The 26583-nt window shown below is 39.2% G+C and overlaps 2 protein-coding genes across 2 annotated transcripts; one reads left to right on the top strand and one right to left on the bottom strand.

Annotated features, from left to right (window-relative positions):
• The first annotated feature begins 1966 nt into the window (after window positions 1-1966).
• f13a1b (coagulation factor XIII, A1 polypeptide b) lies at window positions 1967-15876 on the top strand. Its single transcript, XM_044341512.1, has 15 exons — window positions 1967-2086; window positions 6832-7055; window positions 7869-8057; window positions 8385-8633; window positions 8739-8857; window positions 9263-9370; window positions 10230-10404; window positions 10578-10716; window positions 11293-11396; window positions 11571-11659; window positions 11818-11971; window positions 12936-13211; window positions 13430-13590; window positions 13807-13943; window positions 14621-15876. Exons 2-15 carry the CDS (start codon window positions 6869-6871, stop codon window positions 14760-14762), a joined length of 2229 nt encoding a protein of 742 aa, XP_044197447.1. The 5' UTR covers window positions 1967-2086; window positions 6832-6868; the 3' UTR covers window positions 14763-15876.
• LOC122973776 (protein mono-ADP-ribosyltransferase PARP14-like) lies at window positions 15086-25294 on the bottom strand. The gene is made up of 14 exons (XM_044341511.1): window positions 24970-25294; window positions 24729-24862; window positions 22953-24491; window positions 22625-22861; window positions 21260-21484; window positions 21102-21156; window positions 20832-20978; window positions 19491-19553; window positions 19228-19404; window positions 18950-19129; window positions 18240-18854; window positions 17630-17763; window positions 16825-17005; window positions 15086-16711 (listed from the first exon to the last, which is right to left on the bottom strand). Exons 1-14 carry the CDS (start codon window positions 25139-25141, stop codon window positions 16425-16427), a joined length of 4146 nt encoding a protein of 1381 aa, XP_044197446.1. The 5' UTR covers window positions 25142-25294; the 3' UTR covers window positions 15086-16424.
• Window positions 25295-26583: the final 1289 nt, after the last annotated feature.

The following is a 26583-nucleotide window of genomic DNA, read 5'->3' as shown; positions in this document are numbered from 1 at the left end:
TTCTCACATCTCTTTTCTTTAGGGGGAGATTAAACCGTATTTCATTTTTCTGTTTTGGGTGATGGTGATGGAAATTTTCTCTCTGTGGCACAAAGATGATTGATTAAATGAATTAAAAGGAAATCCTGAGCACAAGAAATGTGATGACTCCCCTGGCTCTTCGGTAGAGGGCTTCTTTGTGTCTTTTATAGTGTTGTGAGTTGCTCTTGGCCCATAAACAGTATGGCTGCCAGATTTGGCTATAAGTTCGGGTGGTGCAGGACTTTTATGGGTCATTTTGGGTCGAAAATCAGCTCTGGTTTGCCTCCCGTCAGCTTTGAGCCAAGTCAGAATCACACCAGTGTACTCGGACCAATTCTGGTCATTCATCTCAAATCAGGCATGAGTCCAGCAACCTACCTGGAAAGAAGTAGCTGCTGTATTATTAGTGTAACTCCTAGCAATGATAAATACCTGGAATTAACATACGAGGGCCTCAATAGGTTGGCTACAAAACTGTTGATGTAGGTTAACTGTCAAAACTTGCTATTTATTAAGAACAAAGACTAAAACCCTAAAAGACAAGAAGAGGCCAGAATAGACATCCATGAAGCCAAACACCCACTGGTGGAGTCCTGGAAGTATCCCACCTGTGGAAAGGATTACAAAAACAGAAACCAACACTTGAAATAAAAAGCACCTCGCTGGTAAATGTGCCACCATCAAAAGTACTGCCAGCAAAACAACAACACCACCTGCGAGCCGCAGAACTAGAAACAAGAGGGGCAAAATTAACAAACCCTGTGCTATCTAAAATCAAATCTAAAATAAATGCAAAGATAAATAAGACTAAAATAATCATCAGTCAGCCCGCTGCCTGTAAACAAACAGGGCACTGTTGCAAACTGGGTGCAAAGTAAACATGAAATATTTGCAATATGACGTTAAATTACATAACTTCCAGTCTCTCAACCTCCAATAACAGACACACTTACAGTAATCAGCATTTTAAAAAAGTACAGGTATGAAATGTATTTGCACCCCTACATTACCCCGACAATGAAGTAATAAAAGTATAAGTCTCTCTGTCCCCTGTTACTATAGTATTAAGAGTAGTAGCAGTAGTTGTCGGGGGCATGCTCACACCAAAACAAGTTGTTGGCTTCTACGTTTATGATCAAACCGCCCCTCTATCAGTAAATATCTAGATATATAATTGAATGACACTTATTAACACTATATATTGCATTTAATAGAAATATTGAACAAGTAAATATTAGTGAAAAGGCTTTAAACTCAGGGGTAACGTTAGCTGGACTAAATCTACGGCCCTCCTTCCTTGCAAAAGTGTATTTATTATGTATTTATTTTTACTTATGTATTTATTTGAAGCTGATATGACTTTTCAGCCACCCAAATGAGTCAAATCACGTCAATATCTTTTAAAGTTTCTGGATTTTTAGTGCTAATTTTCCTCTATTTGTGTGTAAGGATGGAAAACACTGTGTATCCAGACACAAAGAGGGATTTTTTTCTACTAAAAAGACTGTAACTATGGAAGATATCCACTTCATTTGACTAACTCAGACAGCTGATACCTCATATTATCTTCAGATAGAGTGAAGAACTGTGGATTTTGTCCCCCCATCACTTACATTGAAAATACATTATGAAGGGATCTCTTAAAGGTCGGCATGAACAGGAGGAATGATTACAGCAAGAAAAACATGTGTTCAATTGGGCACCTGACTGTTGTTTTAGGACAGATGTGAAAAAATTGTGAACATGTCCTTTCTGGTGTCCCATCTGGAATGACAACCAAGTTATTTTATTTGTCTGGCCTCATCCTGCTATGGTTTGTATAGAGATGGTAGATTCCACATCCTGCTCTTATGTAGGACTGACCAGTTAACACCCACAACAGCATCATGCCCCCGCAAAGGTTTTAACACACACACCAACACACACACACACATACACACACACACACATGGGCAGCTCTTCCTTGCCCCTGTAGGGTATATAAGCAGAAGCAGAAGACTCCCAGCAGGAGCAGCAGCAGACCGTCTCCAACCAAGAGCAGCGTCTCACTCCAGCTTCAACTGAGGTGCGTCCACTTCGCATTTACAAGATACTTTACAAACACTTTTATTGCACCAAAATTCCTTAGTAATGCGGTAACTGTGCTTTGTTTATACCTTCCAGATGTGAAGATGCAAATTAATTTTCTTATACATCTGAGAGTCATTTAAGTTCTGTAGTTATTGTACAATCTTTTAGTGAAACAAACAAGGTTTAAGTAGCTTATCACATACATATAAATGTGTATTTGATGCTTTTAATGCACTTTTCTCTCATGGAAAAAGTAGCTGCCTCACCTTCTACAGTAAGTGACTGCACAAATGTATATATTTGTGCATCTATACATCTTAATTGCAAGACCTGGTCTGTTTAATGAGGGTTTGAGTTGGGAAAAGTTGGGTGTTGGCAAAGGTTTTTATGGTGAGCATAAAAAAGGATCAGTTCCGCTATTATTGTAAACCTGCCTGGTGGTTTCTCCTGTGTCAGCATTTGCCAACGTTGTGTTAGAAATGTGTGTGTGTGTGTGTGTGTGTGTGTGTGTGTGTGTGTGTGTGTGTGTATGTGTGTGTGTGTGTGTGTGTGTGTGTGTGTGTGTGTGTGTGAGTGTCTGTCCAGGGGATGGAAAAGTGCTAAAATAATCTGACAAGATTTGTTGCATTTTCATATTGCCTGCAAGATGTTTTTTGAGTTTTTAATGTTATGTTACTTTATATTTCTACTCAACTACATTAATTTTACAGCCACAATTATAAGTTAGTTCGCTGAATTAGGATTTTATAAAACATGAGGACCTTACAAAATGTACACTGTAATACATTTTAAGATGGTTCAACTTAGAAATATAAATTCTCCTGCTGCCCTAAAAATCAGATAAGTTGACTCAACCAGCGATAACAAGTTCAATAAAGTTAAGATATTAATTTGAATCAACAAATGTTCAGTCAGATTTGCTCTCCAGTCTCAGTTTGATAGTCAGTTTTTCATTTGAGACACCAAACTTTCTGCTGCGGCTGCAGATGGAGCCACTTTGTACCAATCAGGACAAAGTGAACATATGACGCTGCGCTTTAGGTGAATACCAACCTCCATCATGGTTTGCATCATTTAAAAATAATGTATTAGTGTGTATTAAAGACACATAACAAGTTTATATCATGTATTTTTCCTCAAATTACAAAAAAAAGGGTCTATGAAGATTTTTATCTCTCAAACGATGCATGCTGGGAAGCTGGGAAACTTAATCTAACAAGTTGAGTGAGCAGTTTATTCATAACTCATCATTTCAAATCATGAAATCATGTTTGGAAATGGTCTGAAAATGAAAGCTAGACATTTTAAGTTGAATTAACTTGATATTAATAAAACATATAAATATATTTAAGTTAATGACAAAGGATTCCACTAAATTCCTATAAGATGTTTTACAGTATAGTTAAAATATAACTCAACCTTTACTATCTACAATGTTGAAATGCTGCTTCCATACTATTACATCAGTACTAATAACCTTATGGTATAATACAGTATATACTATAACATAACATTGCAGACAATGAATACTTTTACCTTTTATATACTGAAATACATTTGGATTTTTATTTACTTTGTAAGACACTTGTAATCAAGTATTATACATTGTTTTATCGCTACTTTAAATTCATCTGAATACTTCCACTGCTGTCAATATAAGTGCAGTTTAACTTAACATGAGGCTATAGAGGATTTGTAGGTTAATGTACTAAAAAACAACTTTTAATTATTAATATTTAGGACCTAGAATTTTTAGAATTCCTTATGTGCTGTTGTCTGTCTGCCCTCCTATCTGGCAGTCAGTAGAGGGTAACCACCATCTATCTGTGCCACTGGTGGTTACAGTGAAAACAGAGCTTTCACTGTGTTAAACGATGACTCATGCAGTCAGCGGGGGACCAAACAGCGTCCCAAACTTCTCCCCTCAACCAGCACACGCCCACATTACGCAACACTGAGCCTTACTCCCAAGCAGGTGTTTGCACTGCAAAGTTGACACACTGTTTGCATCTCATGAAAACAGCTATTGTGTACTTAATGGTTAAATCAGTCTTACCGCATACTTACATAATCGTCATGGCAGCAACTTCCTGCCATGCAGTGGCAGCAGGAGTGGACTTTAGGTAGACCCCCAGCGGGCTGAAGGGTTGATGGAAATTTAAGTCTGTTTCATGTTTTCTTGGATTTAATGAGTCACACTGAGTACACTGAGGGTCTTTGTTTACATCGATTTGATGCATTCACACCAAAGTCTAAGTTTGAACCTGTGAGTTAGTTTAGTGGTCTGTTGTTTCCTTTAAGAGTATTTTTAATTACTTTGGTCAACCTTGAATGGAAATAACTTATTATTCCTACTGGTTCACCTCCCACTATCACCACTAGTATTACTAATACTTCTCTTAATGCAAAACCATTATCATAACCACACCTTTCACTAACTTTGTAGTGGATTAATTATTATTACATTATCACTACTGCTGCAACTGCAACTAACAGTTCTTTTCATTATTGGTCATTTTCTTAATTAATCAATTAATCCTTGTCAGAAAATAGTGACAAATACCTATCACACTTTTCCAAGATAACCTCTTCTAATGGTCTAAAGATATTTAATTAACTATCATAGAAGACAAAGAAAAATATCAGATATTCACATTTGTCACATTTGAGAAGTTGGAAGCCACAGAGTTTTGGGCATTTTTTCAACATTTTTAAAAATTTGATCATCAAATTTGTTGCAGATTTTTTTTTCCATTTATTTTTAATTGACATTTTTGCATTTGTTCAGAATTGCTAATCTTCTGTCGATCAACTAATCGATTGAATGACTACTTGTTGCTGCTCTAATTATTTACTTTCATTTCATAACTTTCACTACTATTACTCATTGTACAACCACTACTGCTCCCACATTGCACTATACTGGTATTACTGTTGCTGTAACTCAGCATATTCTCATGCCAGTCTGTATAATATTCTACAGAAAGTACAAATAAATTGAATAATATCCAAAGTTGGACTCACCAGTTACACTTAAGACAACTGTATACTAACTGGTGGGCATATTTTCACTGTACCGTATTTTACTTTTATAGCAGTTGATATAAATTTTTATGGACATCACGAGTTAATAATTTTGTTATCTTGAGAAAACAAGCTTTGTTATCTCGAGATAACGAGATAATCAACCTATTATCACGAGAAAACAAAAGGTTGTTTCCTGTTTATCAGAGATCAGGAGCGCCATATCAGCATGTATAGATGGCGTCTTGACAACTGTAGCAACTGATTTAAACTAAAAATGTCAGATCAAGGAGTACCCATTATTATTAATAGCACCTTTATTAATGACATCTGTGTCGCAGCCGAGTAGCAGGTTGATTAACTCCTAATATGATGGGATGTTTCATGTAGTATCAAAAAAAACCTTTTAAGCATTTATATGTTATTAGACTTAATGAGAGGAAGGAAAGTGGGATGAAGAGAGAGAATAAGAGCCAACATATGACAGATTTGAACCCTGAAGGCTTCCTGTGCCTTGATCTAAATAGCTGAGCTAACAGACATGGAGGGGAGAAGACAGGAAAGAACAAATGAGAATGAGCTGCACTCATGATAAATCTCATGATAAATTATCTTGTTATCTCAAGAAATCGGCCTTTTGTTTTCTCAAGATCACAAGATAAATTAACTCATGATCTCAAGATAACTGCATTAAAAAAAGAATTACAAGCACGGCTGTTCTCCGCTTCCATAAATACAGCATCTCTTAAATTCTTGTCATTCCCACATAGTTTTGGGTGAACGTAGTGGAGTTAAGATAAAATCAGATAAGTGTGATTTGTTAATCTCACTTCTACCACTAAACAATACAACTATGGTAAGTATTTTTTTTTATCAATGTCTCATTTAGTCCCCTTAAGTCAATTTAATGTGTAGGCTGACTGTTATTTTCTCCATAACATTCATAATAATCTGATTTCACAAAGAAGAGAAACCACAGTAAGACCTCTGTGGTTTCATGATTGGGAATGACTCATTTATTCACCAGTTGTACTTAACTTTGTCTTTTATTAAATATAATCAATACTCAGTACTAGAGCTTGTTTCTCTCTCTGCGACCATAAAAACACACACTATTTGTGAAATGAAAATAAGTCACCAAACTCTAAAAGTGTCTTTTGTTACCAGTATCTCACAGGAAGAGGAGTGACTATATACTGCTCCTCCGCCCAACCCACAAACACAAATGGAAACCACGTGTGAAACAGAAGTATTTGAAACTGCTGTTGCATTCAAAGAATGTTGGAAATGTCAACATTTCACAAGCTTTAGTATCTTGATGTGCTTTGCTTCAACAGCTGTTTCACTTTGAAAATCTTTCTCTCTTGAATAAAAGGGGCAAGGACACACACTCTCTCTCTCACACATACATACACACACACACTTGGGCATGTTTCCACTTTTTCCACAGATGGAGAGCAGATGGGTTTGAAAACAGGCTCGTCCACCGTGCAGGATGAATGGAGCATGATAAGAATTCAGCCTTTAGAAACTGCATAGATGAACTACAAAAAATTAAACTAATGACTTTAGACATGACCTCATATTCAAAGAGGTTGTTGCTACTGTTCCTTTGCTAAAAATGCACCTGCTGAACTCATTTTTATTGTCCAAAATGTGTGTTTTATATTAAATACTGAAATAAAAAATTGTTCTTCATCCTCACTCTTCATCCAGTCTTGCGAGGGATCATCCACCCTGAACTATCGCCACCATGTCTGATCAAGGTGCCACCCCGACCCCCTCTACTGCCCCCCCTATTCCCACCGGACCCCGTCCCAAGGTGACGAACCGTGGTCGCGCTTCAGCTCCCATCGCCAGCTCCAACTCTGACTCAGTGGACGTACCTGAGTTTGAGACCTTTGGTATAGTGGGTCCGAGAGGTCTTCCACCTCTGACTGGTGAGGGAGTATTGTATGGTGTCTGTGCATGTGTGTAATATTGCATCAACATCCAGAAAAAAGGTCATATGTAAATACATGTGCTTTGAAATGTATAACTGGGTGAAAGTGGCATGTGGAAAGGATAAAATTGGAAGGATGTTAAAGCAGCTACATTGTGGGTAAAGTGCATCTCTTTTAACAATAATTTCCTATTTTTTTACAAAGATGGGGAAGAGTAAAAGGCACCAAGAGTCTGGGCTGAGAGTTGCAAAGACCATCCATGTGTATTTGCATGTGAGAGACAAAGACAAAAAAGGACAAGGACGGACATGACAGAAATAAAAGGGAAAGAAAGGGAGCAGAAGACAAATGTCACAGTGTATCTTGGTTAGAAACAGATGAAGTCCTCTTCCCGACAGTGACACAGTTTCCACTAGGTTTCGCACATGACTGACACATGAACGATGCCCAAACGGGATAAACTCTGCTCACTTCCTGCAGCTTGTCGCTATACTGCAGCCTGTATTACCGTCAAAGGACTGCACACGGAGAGATATCGAGATGTGACAGGAATTTATGAAAGCAGTGACTGTGAACAGTTGAGATAGATAAGAGTAGGACATCAAATTGACAGTAAACAAATGTGACTATAAGTGGTTAAAGGGGTTTCCTATTACACACCACTAAGTAATCATGTAAGTCTACAATGATGACTCTTTACTCCCAAACTAAATATAATTTAGAGTTTCACTCCACTTGATTTTTGATGGCAAACACCCAAAAGGATTTGATATCAAGTTCACAAGTTTTTCCTGCTCTCTGTCCATCCAGACTACTTGGACATCTGGGATGTGGACATGATGAGGAAGCCAAATGAGGACAACAAGATGCAACACCACACCATGTTGTACAACTCTGAAAATCTCATCGTCCGCAGAGGGCAGGAGTTCCAGGTCAAGATCACCTTCAACCGTCCTTACAAACCTGCTGAGGACAAGTTTGCTGTGGAGTTTGTCATCGGTGAGCTGAGCATCCTGAAGTGTTAATGGTGATATTTTACATCCTGCAGAAAAATCATCTTTTGTAATTTACTGCCTTATATTTAGATAACATTAAAGTACTACCAAGTATTTTCACATTTAGTCAGTAAGGTCAGCTTTCTCTCCTAACCTCTCTAAGAAGAGGTTTTATACTTGATGTCATTCTATACTTTTGAGTTGTGAATCTAATTTTATTGATAATTTATCCTTAAAGCCCATGTTCTAGTTTGCACAGATTTTCCAGAGCTGTCTATTTTTAATATAATCTCGTTACAGAAGTGACAGCTTCTCTCATTTTATCACCCAGGCTCTAGCCCTCAGTACAGCAAGGGCACCTACATCCCTGTCTTCCCCACCAAGGAGCAACGGGCCAACTGGGAGGGCCGCATAACCAGCACCTCCGACAACGTGGTCACCATGGGTGTCACCCCTGCCGCCAACTGCATTGTGGGGAAGTATCACATGTACGTTGCCGTGATAACACCCTTCGGCATCCGCAGGACCAGACGGGACTCGAGTCGAGACCTCTACATCCTCTTCAACCCCTGGGCAGCCGGTTGGTTTAGATTTCTTTATGCCATTTTATTGAAGCACCGAGCTGGGGCATGATGTTACATTGTCAGTTTAATGTTCGTAAATGTTCCACATTGCGTTCCCCCAGAGGATGCCGTGTTTCTGGATGATGAGAAGGAGAGGCAGGAGTGTGTGATGACTGAGATGGGGATCATCTACCACGGCGCCTATGATGACATCGCTGAGAGAGACTGGAACTTTGGACAGGTAGTAGAACTGAGAGGGGACTGATTTTAATTGAGTTTTTTCAAAAGGTGCAGTGTATATAATTTAGTGGGATCTAGTGGAACGGACTTGGCAGTAATGGAATATAATATCTGTAAGTATGTTTTAATTATTGTAGAATCCTTGTGCCCTCGTTACCATAGAATGATCCCTTTATATCTACATAGGGAGCGGGTCCTCTTCCATGGAGCCTGCCATGTTTTTAGAGTAGCCCAAAATGGACAAACTAAACACTGGCTCTAGAGAAGGCCTATCATGTTTTTTGCAGCCACCATAGGAAGGGGAGGGAGTATTCAGTTTGTTGCAATCTGCAACCTCACCACTAGATGCCACTAAATCCTACACACTAGTCCTATAAAACTTTTCTACATTTTTGTTTTTTCCTAGTTTAACTATGGAGTCCTGGATGCCTGTCTGTACATCATGGACAGGTCTGAGATGCCCATCACCAACAGAGGAGACCCCATCAAGGTGACCAGGAAGGCCTCTGCTATGGTGAGAAAATACACTTTATGTACATCCTTTAAAATACATGCAACTTGTTTACAGATATATGGGCTATAAGTTGAAACAGTGCATCAGTACAGTACAGTACAAAATGTTAAGTGCAAGGAGTAGTGTAAAATATAAAAAAGAGAACAATAAGGTCTGAGGCTTGGCTTAGGCTGTAAAAACAACATACATTAGTCTATGATTTATTTTTATTATATATTATTCATGTAGCTCTTTTAAAGTAGGTTTCATTTAATCGTTTTCCTTCTTATCATTAATTATCTAATTATCTTTTATTATTCATTTTATTTCTTTTTTTTTCATTTTATTTAAACAAAGTCACTTTGTTTTAATTTTGGTATTTTACTTGTGTCTTGGTGTGCATTAGTCTCCCAATTAATAATTACCATCCTGTGCATTTGTCAATCATTTGTAAAGCATTTTGAATTGAATTCAACTTATGAAGTCGGATTGATTCATTGATTGATTTCCACACAATTTACTTTTTCTACAACACTATAGGTATATTGTGATTGCACAGTAGAACTATTACTACTGCGTGTACCATTTATTATGACTTTTATATCTCAATATAGTGATATATCCAGATTTTACCCATTTTGCCCATTTAAGGGGGTAATTTATAGCAAGTGCTGTCAAACTGAATAAAGTGGTGCAAAATTAGGCCTTTTTACATAAAAAAAACAAAGAAATGTTGTGGTTGTCCTGCAATTATAGCCAAGGGAGCCTTTTGCTCACTGAATCAATGTCCTTCTAAATTGCAGGAATACTAGCTCCATTCACATGTGCTATATTTTATCAGAACTACAAACATCTAAAATCTGCTCTGTTTCATACCCAGCTGAACTCCCGTGATGACGAAGGTGTGCTGGTGGGGAACTGGAGCGGTGACTACACCTACGGTGTGGCACCCACTTCCTGGACTGGCAGCACAGACATCCTCCTCACCTATGCCCGCAGCAGGATGCCCGTCTGCTATGCTCAATGCTGGGTCTACGCCGCCGTTTTCAATACCTGTGAGATCTTGACTGGATTCAAGTAGCTGAAAATTTGTAGTATTTTTCCTTTCTGATCTACTCTTTAACCTCAAAGAGAGAAAGATTAAAGGAAAGATCAGAGAGAGACCATGAGCTGTTCATTTTCTATTCTATTCACGTCCACTGTTTGATCCTTTGTTTTTGTGTCCCAGTCCTGCGCTGTCTCGGCATCCCGTCCCGGGTCGTCACCAACTACTACTCTGCCCATGACAATGATGGAAACCTGAAGACTGACATCATCCTGGATGAGAATGGCAGGATTGACCGCAACCGCACCAAGGACTCTATCTGGTACCACATCTCCCATTTAGCTTACAATTAAACAAAGATCTTGACTTTTAATCACTGATCTGCTTTTGATCTGCTCTTGGCATAGCTTAGAGATGTTACTATTGATCCTGTGGACTGTCCAACACTTTGATTTGTTTAATTAATGGCATATTTTGTGAATATTCATGGTCCCCAGCAGATTAACCCTAGTATTACTGGTACTCCTTGACCTTTTCTTTAGCTCAGTGAGTTTCTACTTGTTTCCTAGGAAAAACAAAATCTAATCAACAGTTTCCTGGGACCATCCTCAGCCCACAACCTCAACTTTACACGAAAGATAGCTCATAATCCAAAAGTTAGATTAACATGACATTTGCTGAGCACATTCAAGCTCCTAAGGAGATAAGTCTTTCTCTGATTTCAGTGACCCCATGCCCTTTCCTATGGTGCCAACCTCAAGAAAGTTTTACCCTAAAACTGTGTTTAGCACCCATATTTTTAAAGCTCTAACAACTAATACTTTAGATAACAACAACACAGGATTTTTATTACACAGATTTCTCTGATTATATTTCAAATGATGTTTGTCATCATCAGGAACTATCACTGCTGGAATGAGTGCTATATGACCAGACCAGACCTCCCAACTGGCTTTGGAGGCTGGCAGGTTGTGGATGCAACACCACAGGAGACCAGCGATGGTAACCAATAAATGGATTTAAAATAACAGGTTATGGGTTGTTAACAGCCTTGTTAATTGCTTATCTAATAATATACTGAGAAAGCCCAGACACAAAAGAAACAACGGTGAATAAAATAATTTTCTCTGAGGGTTGTACATCAATATTTAATCTCTTCCTCCTTTATCCATAAAGGCTTGTACAGATGTGGACCCGCATCAGTCCAGGCCATCAAACATGGACAGATATGCTTCCCATTCGATGCTCCCTTTGTGTTTGCTGAGGTGAGTGTCTTTAAAAGGCAACATTCCAATTTCATCCTCTGTATAAAGTTTCTAATTTTGTCTGTGATGTCTGAGAAAGGGGGTTTATGTATTTCTCAGCTGGGGTTCCTCTACATGCACGTGTTTTGAAGAGTTTCTCTCTGTCTTTCTGCCTGCAGGTTAACAGCGATGTGGTGTTTTATTCTCGGCAAAGAGATGGGACCATGCAGCCGGTCAAATTGAACCAGACTCATGTAGGCCGCATGGTTTTGACAAAAACTCCAGGAGCAATGACCCGCCGTGACATCACCGATCAGTACAAGTTCCCTGAAGGTCAATAACTATATCCAGCACTTTGGGAAAATATATGACAAACATGCAGTGTCTTAAATTAAGGTGCAAGTTTTCTCTATTGTAGCCACAGCTTATGATTTAGACAGATAAGACAAATATGTTTTTAACATAAAATAAAGGATTGTTCAGCATTTGGGAAACAGACATTCATTTTCTTGCCAAGAGGTAGTTGAGAAGATTGATACCACCCCCAAACAGAAGTGTGGTATTGATCTTCTCATCTACCTCTGGGAAAGAAAACAAATAAGTCAAACTGTTCCTTTGTGAAGAATAGTTTCAAATGGCATCAGCCGTCATGACTAACATGTTGAAAGAGTGTTCATTTTAAACAGAAGCTCTCACTTTATAATGTATATAGCTACAGCTATAGTGTGACTTCATACATATACTGACATGAGTAAATTCAACCTGAGCACAATGAAATTACAGTAACAGATAACCTGACAAACAGAAACACTGGCAGAAACACATTGAGGTCTCATGTTTACTGTCATAGATGATGTTCCTTCAGCAGTTCCAGGTCAGTGGGGACGAGTGTTGGCACTAAAGACTCAGTGTTGCCAGAATTGACAAGGTTTTTGTGGTGCAGACTTCAGCCTTTTGGTTTGGCTTGTTTTAGGCCAGAGTTGGCACCCAGAATAGGACCAGCATACTTGGGCAGATTCTGGCACACAAATCTGGCATGGGTGCAGCAACCAGAATTTAGGCAGCTTTGAGCCCAAGTTTTGTTTTGTTTTTTTTGCTACAGGGGCACTGAATAGCTTCTTTTAAAGCAAAAAAAGCAATGAAAAAGATGTCTCCAAATACATTGACTTTGAGCAAATAACTTGGAATAAAGTCAAACTAAAACCTGTCAAACAAAACAAAGAAGAAAACATTTATATTAGTGTTTAATTCTAGAAAAGGTAGAAACATGTTGATATTTTTCAATCATCCATCCCAGGAAGCACTGAGGAGCGAACTGTCCTGGAAAAAGCTGATGAGTACGGTTGTAAACGAGAGAAGTCCAGCCTTCCTGTGGCTGACGTAGACCTGGTCCTGCCAACCCTGGAGATCACTGTGGGAGATGACTTTGAGCTGAGCCTGGAGTTTATAAACCAAAGCGATGAGCGCCGCACCGTGGACACCTACGTCAGTGGGACTGTGGTGTATTACACCGGAGTCACCAGCTCCGAGTTCCTGTTCAGGACTCCCACTGTGACGATTGGGCCCAACAAAAGTGAGTAAGGGGCGGATTCTTTATTAATTTCTTTTTGTCATAACCCAAAGTATTCAAATTGATACAAGAAAACACAAAGTTAAGAGTACACATCTTAAAAATGTGAATATTAACTCTTTTATCATTTGATTTGGGTTGGTTCTACAGTAAAGTTGATGAAAATAAAACCAAAAAAGGTCAATACCGACAGAGCAGTGATGTTTGTTTGTGTTCTCCAGGTGTGAAGGAGGTGTTGGCGGTTGACTCAAAGAGCTACATGAACAAGCTGGTGGAGCAGTCCAATCTCAACTTCATCGTTACAGGGAAAGTCAAGGAGACTGGCCAGATCGTCACCGCCATGAAAGTTGTCACTCTGCACAATCCCAAACTCACCGTTGAGGTCTGAAATGATGCTCAAATCTATTCTGACTATATCTAAAACTTTCTACATAATAAATGGTTGTCATCAGCTTTTTGGTACACATCCTACAGGTGAAAACTGACCTCTACTACTTCCTTTTTCAATTATAATGTCACACATGCCATTTTTTGAGGGCCAATAAGAATATTTCCAAGTTCAACTTGTAATTTACTGTATGTCCTGTGTTTACTTCAGGTGTCTGGCCCACGCAAAGTCAGTGAAGAGATGATGGCAACTGTGGAGTTTACAAACCCCTTCACCTTCAACCTGGAGGGCGTCTACATTCGCATGGAGGGACCTGGAATCATGTTGCCCAAGTTCAAATATTACAGGTGAGCTTTGCACAGAAAAAATAGGTGTGTGTGTGTCCTTTGCATGTGTAATATGATATAGTAGTGTTTCAGTTAGATGTTGGGCAGTTTCAGCAGATAAAAAACTAGTTAAGGTTGCAGGTCAACCACCAGGCTTTCCATATATACAGGTCAGGAATTATTTTATAAACTAAAGGTGGTACCCTTTTTATAACTGACGCAAACCCTCAACTGAAAAAGAACTCATGTTTTTCACATAAAAGCATCATTTTTCATTATATTACAGCATTCATTCATCCTTTCATATCTGTATAGGTTGTGTGGCACCAAATTTTGTGTTTGGCTGCAGAGATTTGTATTTGAAAAAGGAAGCCACAGCTGTAAATTTAAACTCCCTCATGTGGCATGCCATTACTTTTCTATTTAAATGACTTGAAAACCAACCATGTCTATTTGAAAAATGAAAGATAGCTTCTTGGAAATCACATAAAGTGTTAATGTTGAACAACAGAAATTCATTTACATCATGTATGAATTATGCATTAAATCATGAATATGTCTTGTGCACCCTCATTATAAAGTGTTACTGTTTCTTTATACAATATTTTTGATGCCTTTGATTATATTTTAACACCAAAAATGACCCCCATAATCAGTCCAGTCCTTCTGTTATCTAACTCAAACACTGCTGGTTTCAGTCTGATCACAGGAGGCTCCTCCCTGATCTGGACCGAGTATTTCACCCCGCAGAGGGCCGGCAGCACCAGGCTGATCGCCACTCTGGACTGTCCTGCTCTCAGACAGGTCCACGGCCAGGTGTCTTTCACCATCAACCCCTGAAATCGCTACAGGATCGCTGACGTCTGGCATCATTCAACCCAGTTACACTTCAGCCAAAATATAGGCCTTGCTAACATAGTTATGTAACTGTACACTCACAACTGTTTAACAGATATAGCTTCAACATTTATGATAACGATGGCAATAGTTTTAGTCATAAAAACCAAGTGCGGTAGATCTCTTACATCTTAAAGATACAGCCATTTAGAAAACTATGCAAATTTTTGTACCATGTCAAACACCAAGAAGCTACAGTATGTGAGTTTTTACGATCATGAAAGAGTATGTCCAACAAACAATGTCTTCTCATATTGAATTTTTCGGTCTTTTCTATTGTTTTTTGTCTATTTGACCATTCAAAAATCTTATGAATTTTAGCCCAAAAATACACAAGCATAGGAGTAGCAGTGTCTTTACTTAAAAGCTGAATTAATCAATTTTTGGCCTCTAGGGGGCAGACACAGCCCTGACAAGTTATCATCTTACAGAGTTGATCAACAGACAGACACAGAGCAACATTATCAACCCACTGGAATTGATTTTGGGTTACCTGATGAATTTAAGCCCAATATTCAAATTCTTTTGACTCAGTTTACATCTCCACCAACTCCTAACAAAAACATCTGGGTCTTTAGTCGCTAAATGTCCAGTTATCTTCTTCAGCTAGTTGATGTTTTTATCTGTCCTCTGTTTGGTGCTGCGGAGGTAGCGTATATTGGATTTATCAGTGCTGGGTTTCATGAAAATAGTTTCCTGCAGCAGCTGGAAACAGGGATGATAGGATCAGTGAGACTGAACCAAACAGTAAATGTGCCATAAAACCAAAATAATGAGCTAAAAAAGGCTAAAAAGCTTCAGAGCTGCAGAGTTTGGTGTGTGTATGAATGACCCCTTTCACATTAAATATAGTCAATGGATTCAATGTTGCATTCAGTATAACAAAATTATCAACGCAGCTTTAATGGAATACATTTATTTGATTTTGTATGTTACAATTAAGTCCTGAGTAAAGTGCTCTTTCCACCTTTTTATATTCATCTATATAATCTGTTTCTACCCATGTTTGTACAACACCTAATGCAAATTTCAACCAAATAAAGGATTGACAGCTGCATACATTTGTGAGAATATTTTGACTTTAAGTGTCTGATTCAGTGGCTGAAATATTTACTTCATGAACAATAATGTCTATTGATGTTACCATCACTAATTCAGCTAGTTTCATTATTATTTAGATTGGTAGTAAAGTCATGACAAAATCTGACATAATTCATCACTGAAGAAAATGAATCATTATATGTCTCAAAAGCCAGAAACACAACATCTTGCAATCTAAAACATAGCTTAAGTACTAAAAGTAAAAAAGGAAAAAGGAAAAAAAACCTGGACATGATTTTGAGATCCTTCACTGCCACTTTTCACTGAAGGTTTACTTGTATATTTATGTACATATTTTGAATTTTGTACTGATACATTTCCTCCTATTCTTATTTCCAACTTAATTTTTTTTCCCCATATGATATACTCATTGCTACATATGATTAACTGTAAAAATATGTGAAAACTTAACTATTTACAACTAAAAAGCTTATCCCTCACCATTTTTTCATTGTGTATTTAAAAACTTGCATGGAGAAAAACACGTAATGTTTCCCCTCATAGTCACTTGAAAGTGATGAGGTAGTCTGGGTAAGCTTGGTTATCGTGGAACACAACATACATGCTGGGATTGTCTGGTCTATCCACCACACTGTCATAGCGCTCATGGGACTGCTGGTTGCTGAGAAGTGGAGGAACCTTCATGTCCTTTTGGCCTAGTGTGTAGTTGCCAGTCAGGACTCGGGCCACAAACATTAACTGGGAACCATCAGTTGCTGGCTTGGAGTAGGTGGGTAGGGCTGAGTAGCTGGCGTTTGCAGCAAAGTAGGTTCCGTGACCGTAAGCAGTTGCTGAGAATAAGAGGAAACAGGTAAATTAACAACAAGGAATGAAAGCTGCCACAGTCTGTAGATGTCACTGTTGTAGTATTTTGGGGTAATGAATTTGTCCAAATGATCATTACCATTTTGCCCAGCAAAGCGCCGGTCGAACCCATTTTTCATGATGGAGTCACAGTTTTCCTGGGTCGTCCCATGGTACAGAAGCTTTTCACCTGCTCCTCGGGCCTGTTCGTTCTTATCAGAAATGTGCCTCTTCCGCACTTCATAGGCACGTCGCAGATGAACATTCTGCAAGCGCTCAATCTACCAAGAAACAAGAAAATACAGTAGTTAGCTGCCAAAGTTGCCTTGAGGTAATGTAAATGAAATATCTTAAAATAAATTACATTTATAACATGTTGACAACAGATTTTATGCATTTATACCATATATAGATACATAATGGATACCCATTAATCTAGATGAAAGCTATCATAGATCTAGGTGGCTGAATTCTCCTGAAGTAAACATATATATGAAAATAGTATTTATGTAAATATGTGACAGAAATGGTTAAACAGAAAACAGTGGAAAAAGGGTCAGTGAAAATAGTCAGGGAGGGAAGCTGTTAAGTGCACACAAAAAAAAACATTTCAAGCTTGGCATTCTTCCTCAGTGATGCCGCCTGAGGTAGAGAACCAAGCTTGAAATGTGTTGCAATCCAGTGAAGCTGCTGATCCAAGCCTTTTCTCTGTTCTTCGTGCCATTTAGTGCCTGTATTTGTGCACATATTGAGCATATTAAATGTTCTCAATTTTTTAATTTGATGACTCACACTTCCTTTATTCAGAGTATTTTCACAGAAATGGTTTAAAAATTATCCCTGAAAGTTTGCGTAATCCATGTCTACAGGCAGTCAAGTGTCTTGTCCTGGTTAAAGCTGCTCACCTTCATTACAGTCTTGAAGACAGTTCGTTTAAAGGCCTCCTTTACTGTCTGATACTCAGCAGAGGAAGGCTGCAGTGCAACCACCTTCAGGTTATCATTAGCCATGTTGTCCCAGTACAAGGGCAGAGTGAAGTCTGGAAAAAAATAGTTGACAAGTACAAAGATGTCAGATTTTGATTGGGAATGTGGAAATGTGGTTTCCTTCCAAAACTGAGTGTATAAGGGTAACATGGTTCGTGTGAAATCTGGACTGTGTATTTTGAGATTACGAGATTTTGTTTGGTCAAGAGAGGCAAGAAAAGAACTTTTTCTTTGATGCTGTTTCATGCTGTGATTTACAGAAAATCTTTAAAGGAGCAGCTTGAAGTTTGGTGATAATCTAATGGGATGGTCTGTAAAATGTCACAATCAAATCAAAAAGTAAATTATGCTCAACCAATACATTGGAAGATGGATATTACCAACTGATAAAGGGTTTTTACACATAAAGCAGTAAAAATATAACACTTTGTAAATTGGTAGATGTACAAAAAAAATGCAAAGCTGTACACTGCAGAAATAAATGTTTAAATGTTTTACTGGCAGTATTTTTCAACAACCATCTTCTCACCTGGCAGATTCTGAAGTCGTTTTAATTTCGCTGCCTGTCCAATTAATGGTTTTGTGGCCTCCATCCGCCATTGATCCACGGTCCATTGGTTGCCCTGTGCATCCACTATCCCTCTCACTAGATCATTCATTTCCAGGTCATGATTGGCTGCTTTGGGGAGTCTTTCCCAGTTGCCGCTATGCCCCAGGATGCACCAAGCCACACGGCTGTATATATCCTCCTCCTCCCTAACTCTCACCTCTCTCCTGAGGCTGTCATGCTGAAAGGCATTAATCATCTGCATCACTTGGTTGACCCCGTCTTTCAACCCGCGCACCATCAAGTCGCCCTGGTCCATCTGCATGCACAGACCCAGGGTCTCCACCAGCTGCTCCAGATCCTTCATGCCGTCTTGGGTGACGCCTTCCAGCTCCGCCTTTTTGAAGGTTTGTGTGGAGCACTGAGCCTCATACAGATTTTTCAGCTTTGTCTTGGCATCATCAACATCCTTTCTGGAAACACCCAGGACCCAGAAGATAGACTGCTGACTTGTAGAACTGGCACGGCGGATGCTTAGGTCTGCCTTCAAAGACAGTGGAGGCTGTTCTGGTGCATGAGAGAACTGAGGTACTGGCGCTGCAAGATCAATCAAACAAAGACAATCAAATTCCCAATAAAATGAAAGAATTCTGATTCTAACAACCACAAAAGAAGAAGACTGTTCCTGTCACCTCGGTTGATTACAGCAGTGGAAAACATCTGCATTGCTTCCTCTTTAAATGCCAGGAAAACATTGATCTTGATCAGGACAAGGCGAATCTTGGTGAGACTGTAAAGAGTGGACGACGTGGCAACCTGGACCCCTTGGAGGATGGCACTTGCCACGACACCAGGATCCAACCTACCAGCGCCTGAACAGTTTGAATTTTTAGTCACAATTAAAACTGTCAGTGACTTGAACCACAAAACTGACCATTATATTATTGGATGTCCAAAATAAAATATATACCAGCACAGATCGCGGGAATGGCCACAGACGCAAATCCATAGGTTTCACAATGCTCAGCGATGCTACACACCAGTTGTTTGATGAGGCCTGCATCCCTTTCTCCACACACATGTAAAATGGCATCACAGGGGAATGATCCAGACTGGGATACAAAAACAGCTCCTCGGTTCACTTTTGCTACACACAGCACAACAAAGACAACATGAGTCAGAACTTTTTAGTGTGTGTTGCTAAAGAATGTCTAACTGGTCCCCTTTTCTCACCTGCTTTCAGTTCAGCCTCCACTTCTGGTCCAGCTACGGTTAAGATGTCTTTGCACACACCATCTGTAGAATAAAGATGATATTTATAATAGAAGAAGAATCTACAGCCATGCTATCAGCTCTGAGACGCTGTATTCAGACACAGTGCTGCTTTGAGCTAAATGCTAACATGAGACAATGCTGATATGTTGATGTTAAGCACATATAATGTTTACCATCTTAGTTTAGCATGTTAGCATACAAACATCTGCTACATATCACAACTTATTGATTTGGTACTGAAGTTCTTTGAGAAATTTACAGTGTAGCACAAAGTCAAGAGGTTATGATATGTAGCACAAAAAGCTAGAGAAGCTCTGTAAACTGAACCATGTTTCCTCAAAACTACTGTGCCCATATTCTTTGTGGCAAAGGAATATGTCACCCAGCGCAGCAGTGTGACTCATTGGTGTGTTTTTAATAGTTTTTGGACAACAACGGAGCTCTACGGCACAGAGGAATACGATATATCAGGCTTTGGATACACATACAATACTTCTAATTGGATCAATTCATTGTTGGTTTGGCTGTGCGCATAAGATTTCTTGACAGTAAGAAAACTATAGAAAATCGCCAGCCCTGCCCTTTAAGAGATCACCAAAATTGATACAATTTATCCAGTAGGAACCATGTCAACTTGTACCAAATTCATCACAATCAATTAATCAATATTTTACTAAGAAAGTCAAAATTTGGACCTACTGGCAGCGCTAGAGGAAAGGTCAAGGAATCACCAAATTAAGTAGGATTCGTCCTCTAGGCACCATGGATATCTCAACCAAATTTCATTGCAACCCATCAATCAGTTGTTGAGATATTTTAGTCTTAGCTTGGAGACCAAGATTGCCATCCCAAGAGTCATGCTGTTAGCATGGCCAGTGATGGAAGAAGCACTAGGATCTTTTACTTACGTAAAAGTAGTAACACCACAATGAAAAAATACTCAATTACAAGTAAAAGTCCTGCATTCAAAATCTTAAGTAAAAATACAAAGGTATTGTCTGCAAAATGTACTTAAGTATCAAAAGTAAAAGTACTCATTATGCAAAATGGCCCAATTTAGAGTGTTATATTTATCATACAGTAGGGTCCAAAAGTCCGAGACCACTTTCCCATTTACTTGAATGGGAAAGTGTATATATTTCAGTATCAATATTGATTCATTTATATGTATATGTAAGCAGCATTTTAATGTTGACAAGATGGAGCTAATTTTAACACCATCCTGTTGGAGAGTCTAATCTATAACAATTAATTTTTGAACAGATCATATATTTTACATGTAAAATATTTATCACCCACCATCACTGAAATTAGTAAAGTCAGTCGTGTTCACCACAGCATCTGTAGTCTCATTGGTAATGTCACCAAACACCAGCTGTAGTTTAACCCCGCCTCCCACTGTTATTGTGATGTCATCAAGGTCACTGGTGAGGGGCCTGAAGATTGCTAAGAGAGAAAAAACAGCGGAAGTTTCATATTTGCCTGATATTTATGATATTTATTTATCTGATAATTGAGAATGTTAGTGGAAATGGTGCCATATTAAACTGTATTTGTTTTCTAGTTTACCTTGGCCTCCCTGGTTCATACTTAAGCTGAGGTGCCTGTAGACATCATGGTAGCACTGTAAATAAAAAAAAGCAAGTATTTTACATTCTCTTGGATAAATCATGCATGCTTATATCTCACAAACCAGTCACAACATTTGTCCAAGTGTTGATAGTCACCTCCTCAGAGTCAGGATAATCAGGTCTAATGACAATGCAGATGGTGGAGAGAGATCCACAGGATGCAGATAATCCAAACTGGCGAATGGTCTCAGTCAGTGCTTGGATGGCTTCTCTCAGTGGGTATTTCAAAATAATTCCAGGTCCGATAACTGGAAAGGCCACTGAGCACAAGCCCTGCTGTACACAGAGGTCCAAACACCTCTTCAGGCCATTACCGAGAGCCTACAAAACACAAAACAGACATTTCCTTGTAAACATCAGTCACTGCTGCATTGCACATTGCTTTGTAAGATGTGTGCAGTAAGCTAGTTTTTCAGCTAAGTGCTCCAGATGAAGCTCATTTTGACTAAAGCCCACTGAAAAGGGCACAGACCTCATGAGGAAATGATTGATTTTACAAATCTTATTGCTCTGGAAAATTTCATCTAGTCATATAAAGTTCCATGTTCAAAATATTAGCCCATACAGCTTGATAAGCTAGTTAGCTTGTCCTTTGGCCTTCTAAGTAGTTCTGGGACGTTTGAGTGTTATGTTGCCTTTGTATACCCAGGTCTAGACTTAAATATATCAAACCGTTTTTCAGTATTAGGTGCTTAGCATCTTTCAGGCTGCAAGAGTGCAGGACATTAAAAAAGGATATACAGGTATCAAGTTGAAGATAAGCAATATACATATGATTCATTATCCTAAAATATTAGCCTGAAATGTTTTACTTTTTGTGGTAATTGTGTTGAAGCTGTGTATGGTTGTGTTTACAGTTTTTCTTGAAGGGGACATATGCTTTTCTGGATTTTCTGTTATTGATATACTGTTATGATGTCAGATATTTATGCTAAAAATGGTCAAAGTTCCAAAACTTGAGGGTAACGTATGTAGAAATTCTCCCTGCAAGTCAAAAGCCGGGGTTTCAACCTGCTCTGAACACTTCGTTTGCGATAGGTTTTTCTACCTTGCTGAAGGACAAGAAAAAATAGTGAAGTCCTACGACTATAGTTTGTTTCATAGTTTGTTTATGTTGCCTCTGGAGCTGGTGTAAGTCTCCAGAGGGGAAACTTTCAAGAGCTGGCCCATCAAAACAGAGTGGGCTCCTCAGTTCAGACAGACACTGAACTGAGGGCTACGTAAAGTGTCAGTATGAGTTAAATAAGGAGTTTTTTTAACTGTAAATCATGCAAAGATATTCCAGTAGAGCCCCAGATAAAAAAATATAGACCTGTAAATGCACATGATAATTCCTCTTTTAAATACAAAAACAGCATTTCAACTGCACTGCTTTGAAGTTCACTACCTCTTAGCAACACAAAATGAACCTTGAATGTGTTTTCTCCTGCACTCATGAATCCACCAAATATTTCACTTTACCTGCACACTCTGCCCTCTGACTCCATCCCACGGCAGACACTCAATGAAGAAGATCTTGGAGCAGCCCAGAGACGGAGGCCCATCAATCTGCAGAACATCTCCAGGACGGAGGGTGCAATTCGCTGCCATTGAGTCAAACTTTGACATGATTGTATTCCCTGCTTTACTCAACAGACATTTGCCAATTTTAGTAGAATTTAGCTTCCTGTTGAGCATGGGGACCACCAACACGTTCACCTGTGGAGATAATGTGAAAAAAACAGTGTGAGTGGTACATTGCTGCTTTATTGATTACAATAGAATAATAAGTAAAGTAGAATTGTTTAACCTGTTCATCCACCAAACTGCCAAGCTTGATCTCCAGGTTTGTTTTGTTGAGCGCAATGCTCCCAACACTGCTGCAGCGCCATCTGCTCATGGAGGGTTGGGGTGTGATGCTGCTGGGGCTTGGGTTACTAATGCTTCGTGATCTAGTGTCCACATTTGCGGACTGAACACCTTGTTGTGCCTTGATAAGGACCTGACAGGAGCTTTCTACCAGCTCCTTGCTGACTTTACCTTCTCTCTGGAAGTACCACTGAGCCCCTGGTCCATCTAGAACTAGTGTGTCTGATGTCAGACTTGCTAGAGCTGACATTAGGGCCTGGTGGGTCTCCTGGACTAGACAACGGGGACCAGACACAAGCACACAAGGATATGGCAAATGTGAGGCTTTTAATGTCACTTTGGTGGGCTTCATCCAAATCAGGTCCAAGATTTTATCAAAATCTTCAATCATATCAGGGTCAGATAAGTTCAGCACCTCTTGTGTCTCAACCTGGTTCATCTGGTAGTCTTGCAGAACCTCTTTCAGCTTGTTCACATTTTCACTGTAGCCTACCAGCTGTACTTTGGTCATTGCAGCTCCACTGGGACCTGGGATGAAGCTGACATCTACTCTGAGCTCTCGAAGGTTTGCCTGGTTTTTGGCTTTGATCAGGATTTCCTTCACTTTGTCTAGATCTGGAGGTACAGCTGCGGTGCCCTGCAGCTGCTCAGTGACCTCACTCAGGTCTCTCAGCACTGCTGCCTCAGCCTCATCCAGGGCATCAGAGGACAAACTTGACAGTACCAGGTCTGACCTAACCTCTAAGGCAACAGGACTTCTGAGGCTCTTCTGGAAGCGAGTCTGGTACTTGGAGATGACACCGCTGGATGTCATGAAGGTCATTAAAGCTGTAGACAGCTTAACTCTCTTTTCCTTTATCTTTTTAATCAGTTCTTCAAGTTTTGTCACTGCTAACTGCACTTCCTTGTCAGGGCCCTCCAAGATGATCAAATTCACATTACCTCGGAGGATTTTAACTTCTGGGCAATGTGCACACATTTCTCGACTAAACTCCTCTTCTACCAGTTTGACCTGCTTCTCCACAACTGGGAGTTCCTTACGGGTCGGCAGTCTCTTCTCCAGATTTGCTATTCTCTCCTTCACAGCCTGATCCTCTCCCACAACCACAGCATATCCATCCTCTTTGTACACTTTGATATCATCAGTCACAAAGCTGAGGTCCTGCAGTAGGATTTTCACTTGTTTTGGTTCAACTACATGATAGCAGAGGTACCTCTCAGTAAGACCTATGAAGACCTTATCCACCTGTAGTTCCCATCTCTCTGCAGCACTGCCAAAAGCTCCTCCAGGCCCCTTCTCAATATCCCCTCTAACCACTGCCTCCTCTTCATCAAAGTTTAACTCCACCTTGCAGTCGATAACAGAGAGCTGCTTCTCTAAGACTTTGAATGCTTTGGGGTTGTCTCTCAGGTAATACAGGAGGAAAATATCTGTCTTGAAAATCTTCTCAAGGCCTTTTGTGTTCTCTTTTTTGAACGTCTAAAGGACAAAAGCAACAATAAACAAATTAATTATTTTATAGTAATGTAAGTCTCATCAGATTACTACATTTGATTTTCTATAAATCATACAAAAGGTCATAAAAAAACTTTGAAAAAGACTCTGCTGGGAAATCCCTCCAAACTGGTTTGACTAGATCATTTGGCTATGACATTTCCATAATTATAGAAGCATCTGCCTAGGTTATCTAAGGTCAATAGTACCCTGTTAGTTTACCTCTGAGTGACTAGTAGATGGCTTATCAGTGTGTTTCGGGGTCTGAGGCGAATTGGTTCGGCTCACAGTCAGTTGTACCTCCCCGGAAGGAAGAGAGATAGTGTGAAACTTCCTCTGCAAAACCCTTTCCTGATCTGTAAAACAAAACAAAGTCGGAAGTCCCAACAAAAGCCTACACTTAAGCTCCAACTGCAAATTAAATTATACACATAACTCAGTCTAACCTGATGTAATGCCTTACCTTCTTTTTCCTTAAAGCAGATTTTATAGGTGTGGTCTCCAGCCTTTTCAATCATTCCACACTCACCACCTCCAGAATCTCGTCTTTTCTGAAAGTATCTCCTGATCTTTTCCTTCTCTCTGTCTGTCAGCTCATTCGCTTCAAAGAACAATGAATGTTTGTACTCATCCATTTCACCTGAATTTGTGGCAAAAAAACTTTTAATAAAAATGACACTTCTCTGTATGCCACTCTGCCTCCTGAGTGTGCGCTGAAGTTCTCTTGGTCTCTTTCACTTTCACTTCTTCTAAAGGTTACCCAGTTACCTCCTCATGACTGCTTACACGTAGACACACCCTCTAAACATTCCTAGATCACGTTTGGCTTGAGGTGAAGCATTTCCATGGTTGGTCTTGTTGTGCAAGAATCGCTGTAGGTGTTACTGTGATGTAATGATGATGATAACATTGATGATGATGTCTTGATATGATGTTGATTATAGGATAATCAATCCACCAATAATTATGATGAAACCAGTGAGGTTTTGGACATTTTCTCCATTTCATGTGTTGTGATTTCCCACCATAGAAAAATACAAACAAATCTAAACCAACAAAGAAATACCCTCACACAGTAAGTTCTGGTGTAAAATTGACATTCTGCAGCATTACCACATTCAACCACTAGATGTCCTACTTAAACTAAAAACTGAAGTGATGCAATGTCAAAAATAAAGCAGCTGCTGTCAGCCTGGACGAAATGCTTTGCAGAGCAGTCACATAAAAACATAGACATAATCAGCTCAGCATGAATTGTGAACAGTCTGCATTTAGTTGCAAGGTTAAACTCAGGAGAGTTGTAAAAGTTGACCAGCTGCCAGTGCTTTATCTACTGGCTAAAATGATTTAACGCTATAGATGAAGAGTGAAGAGGAGAAACCACAGGCCACTTCTGCAGAGGCACTTGGGGTATTTTGGGCTGACCAAAGGTCGCTACAGATCCCAGTATCGTTCAACTCAGTCACACTTGTTGTAGGCCTAGTGTTACCGGCGCCAGACCTAGGGGAAATCTGGACCGGCAGCAAAGGTTACACAGGCAAGGGTGCACTGTGTAGCCGATAAAAACATGGTCTGTGGACTGTGGATTAATAAGGGAGAGAGCCAAAGTTAGCGTCTTGCTCTAGCCGATGCTCATTTAATATTGACACAACAGTATAAAACTGTACATATTTCTCAGTTACGTCAGTTTCCTGAAACCTACAGCTTCAAGGTTCATATTTCACATTCACACAAAACATGTTACAGAAATAAAATAAATGTTGAAACCAAATTCACAATATAAAACATTTTGTCAAAGAAAAATAACTTCACACAAATTCAAAATATGACTTACATTTCTAAATAAATAAGAATAGGCTTAACTACAATATAATGTAATATATGTATAAAATATAATATACAGCACAAAAATTATATTACCAAAAACACACATTTACTTTACTGACATTACTACAATCACTCCTATTTTAACACATACACCACAGTTACACTCATCCTACACTGATATAACGTACACAGAACCTTTCTGCAACATTAGCGTAACACTCCTTTGCACTTGCACTTAACCTCTTAACAA

The sequence above is a fragment of the Thunnus albacares genome, chromosome 22, assembly GCF_914725855.1.
Source record: "Thunnus albacares chromosome 22, fThuAlb1.1, whole genome shotgun sequence".
Lineage (NCBI taxonomy): Eukaryota > Metazoa > Chordata > Actinopteri > Scombriformes > Scombridae > Thunnus > Thunnus albacares.
Note: the sequence above shows the minus strand (reverse complement) of the source record. Positions and strands in the feature narration are given on the sequence as shown.

Excerpts from the sequence above, each read along its gene's own strand:
- LOC122973776 (XM_044341511.1), bottom strand. The coding sequence starts at position 25,141 with ATGGATGAGTACAAACATTCATTGTTCTTTGAAGCGAATGAGCTGACA. Across the intron at positions 24,863-24,969 it reads CTGCTTTAAGGAAAAAGAAG|ATCAGGAAAGGGTTTTGCAG; the intron begins GTAAGGCATTAC and ends TTTGTTTTACAG. Across the intron at positions 17,764-18,239 it reads ACGACTTCAGAATCTGCCAG|ACTTCACTCTGCCCTTGTAC; the intron begins GTGAGAAGATGG and ends ATTTTTTTCCAG.
- f13a1b (XM_044341512.1), top strand. The coding sequence starts at position 6,869 with ATGTCTGATCAAGGTGCCACCCCGACCCCCTCTACTGCCCCCCCTATT. Across the intron at positions 8,858-9,262 it reads GAGACTGGAACTTTGGACAG|TTTAACTATGGAGTCCTGGA; the intron begins GTAGTAGAACTG and ends GTTTTTTCCTAG. Across the intron at positions 10,405-10,577 it reads CGCCGCCGTTTTCAATACCT|TCCTGCGCTGTCTCGGCATC; the intron begins GTGAGATCTTGA and ends TTTGTGTCCCAG.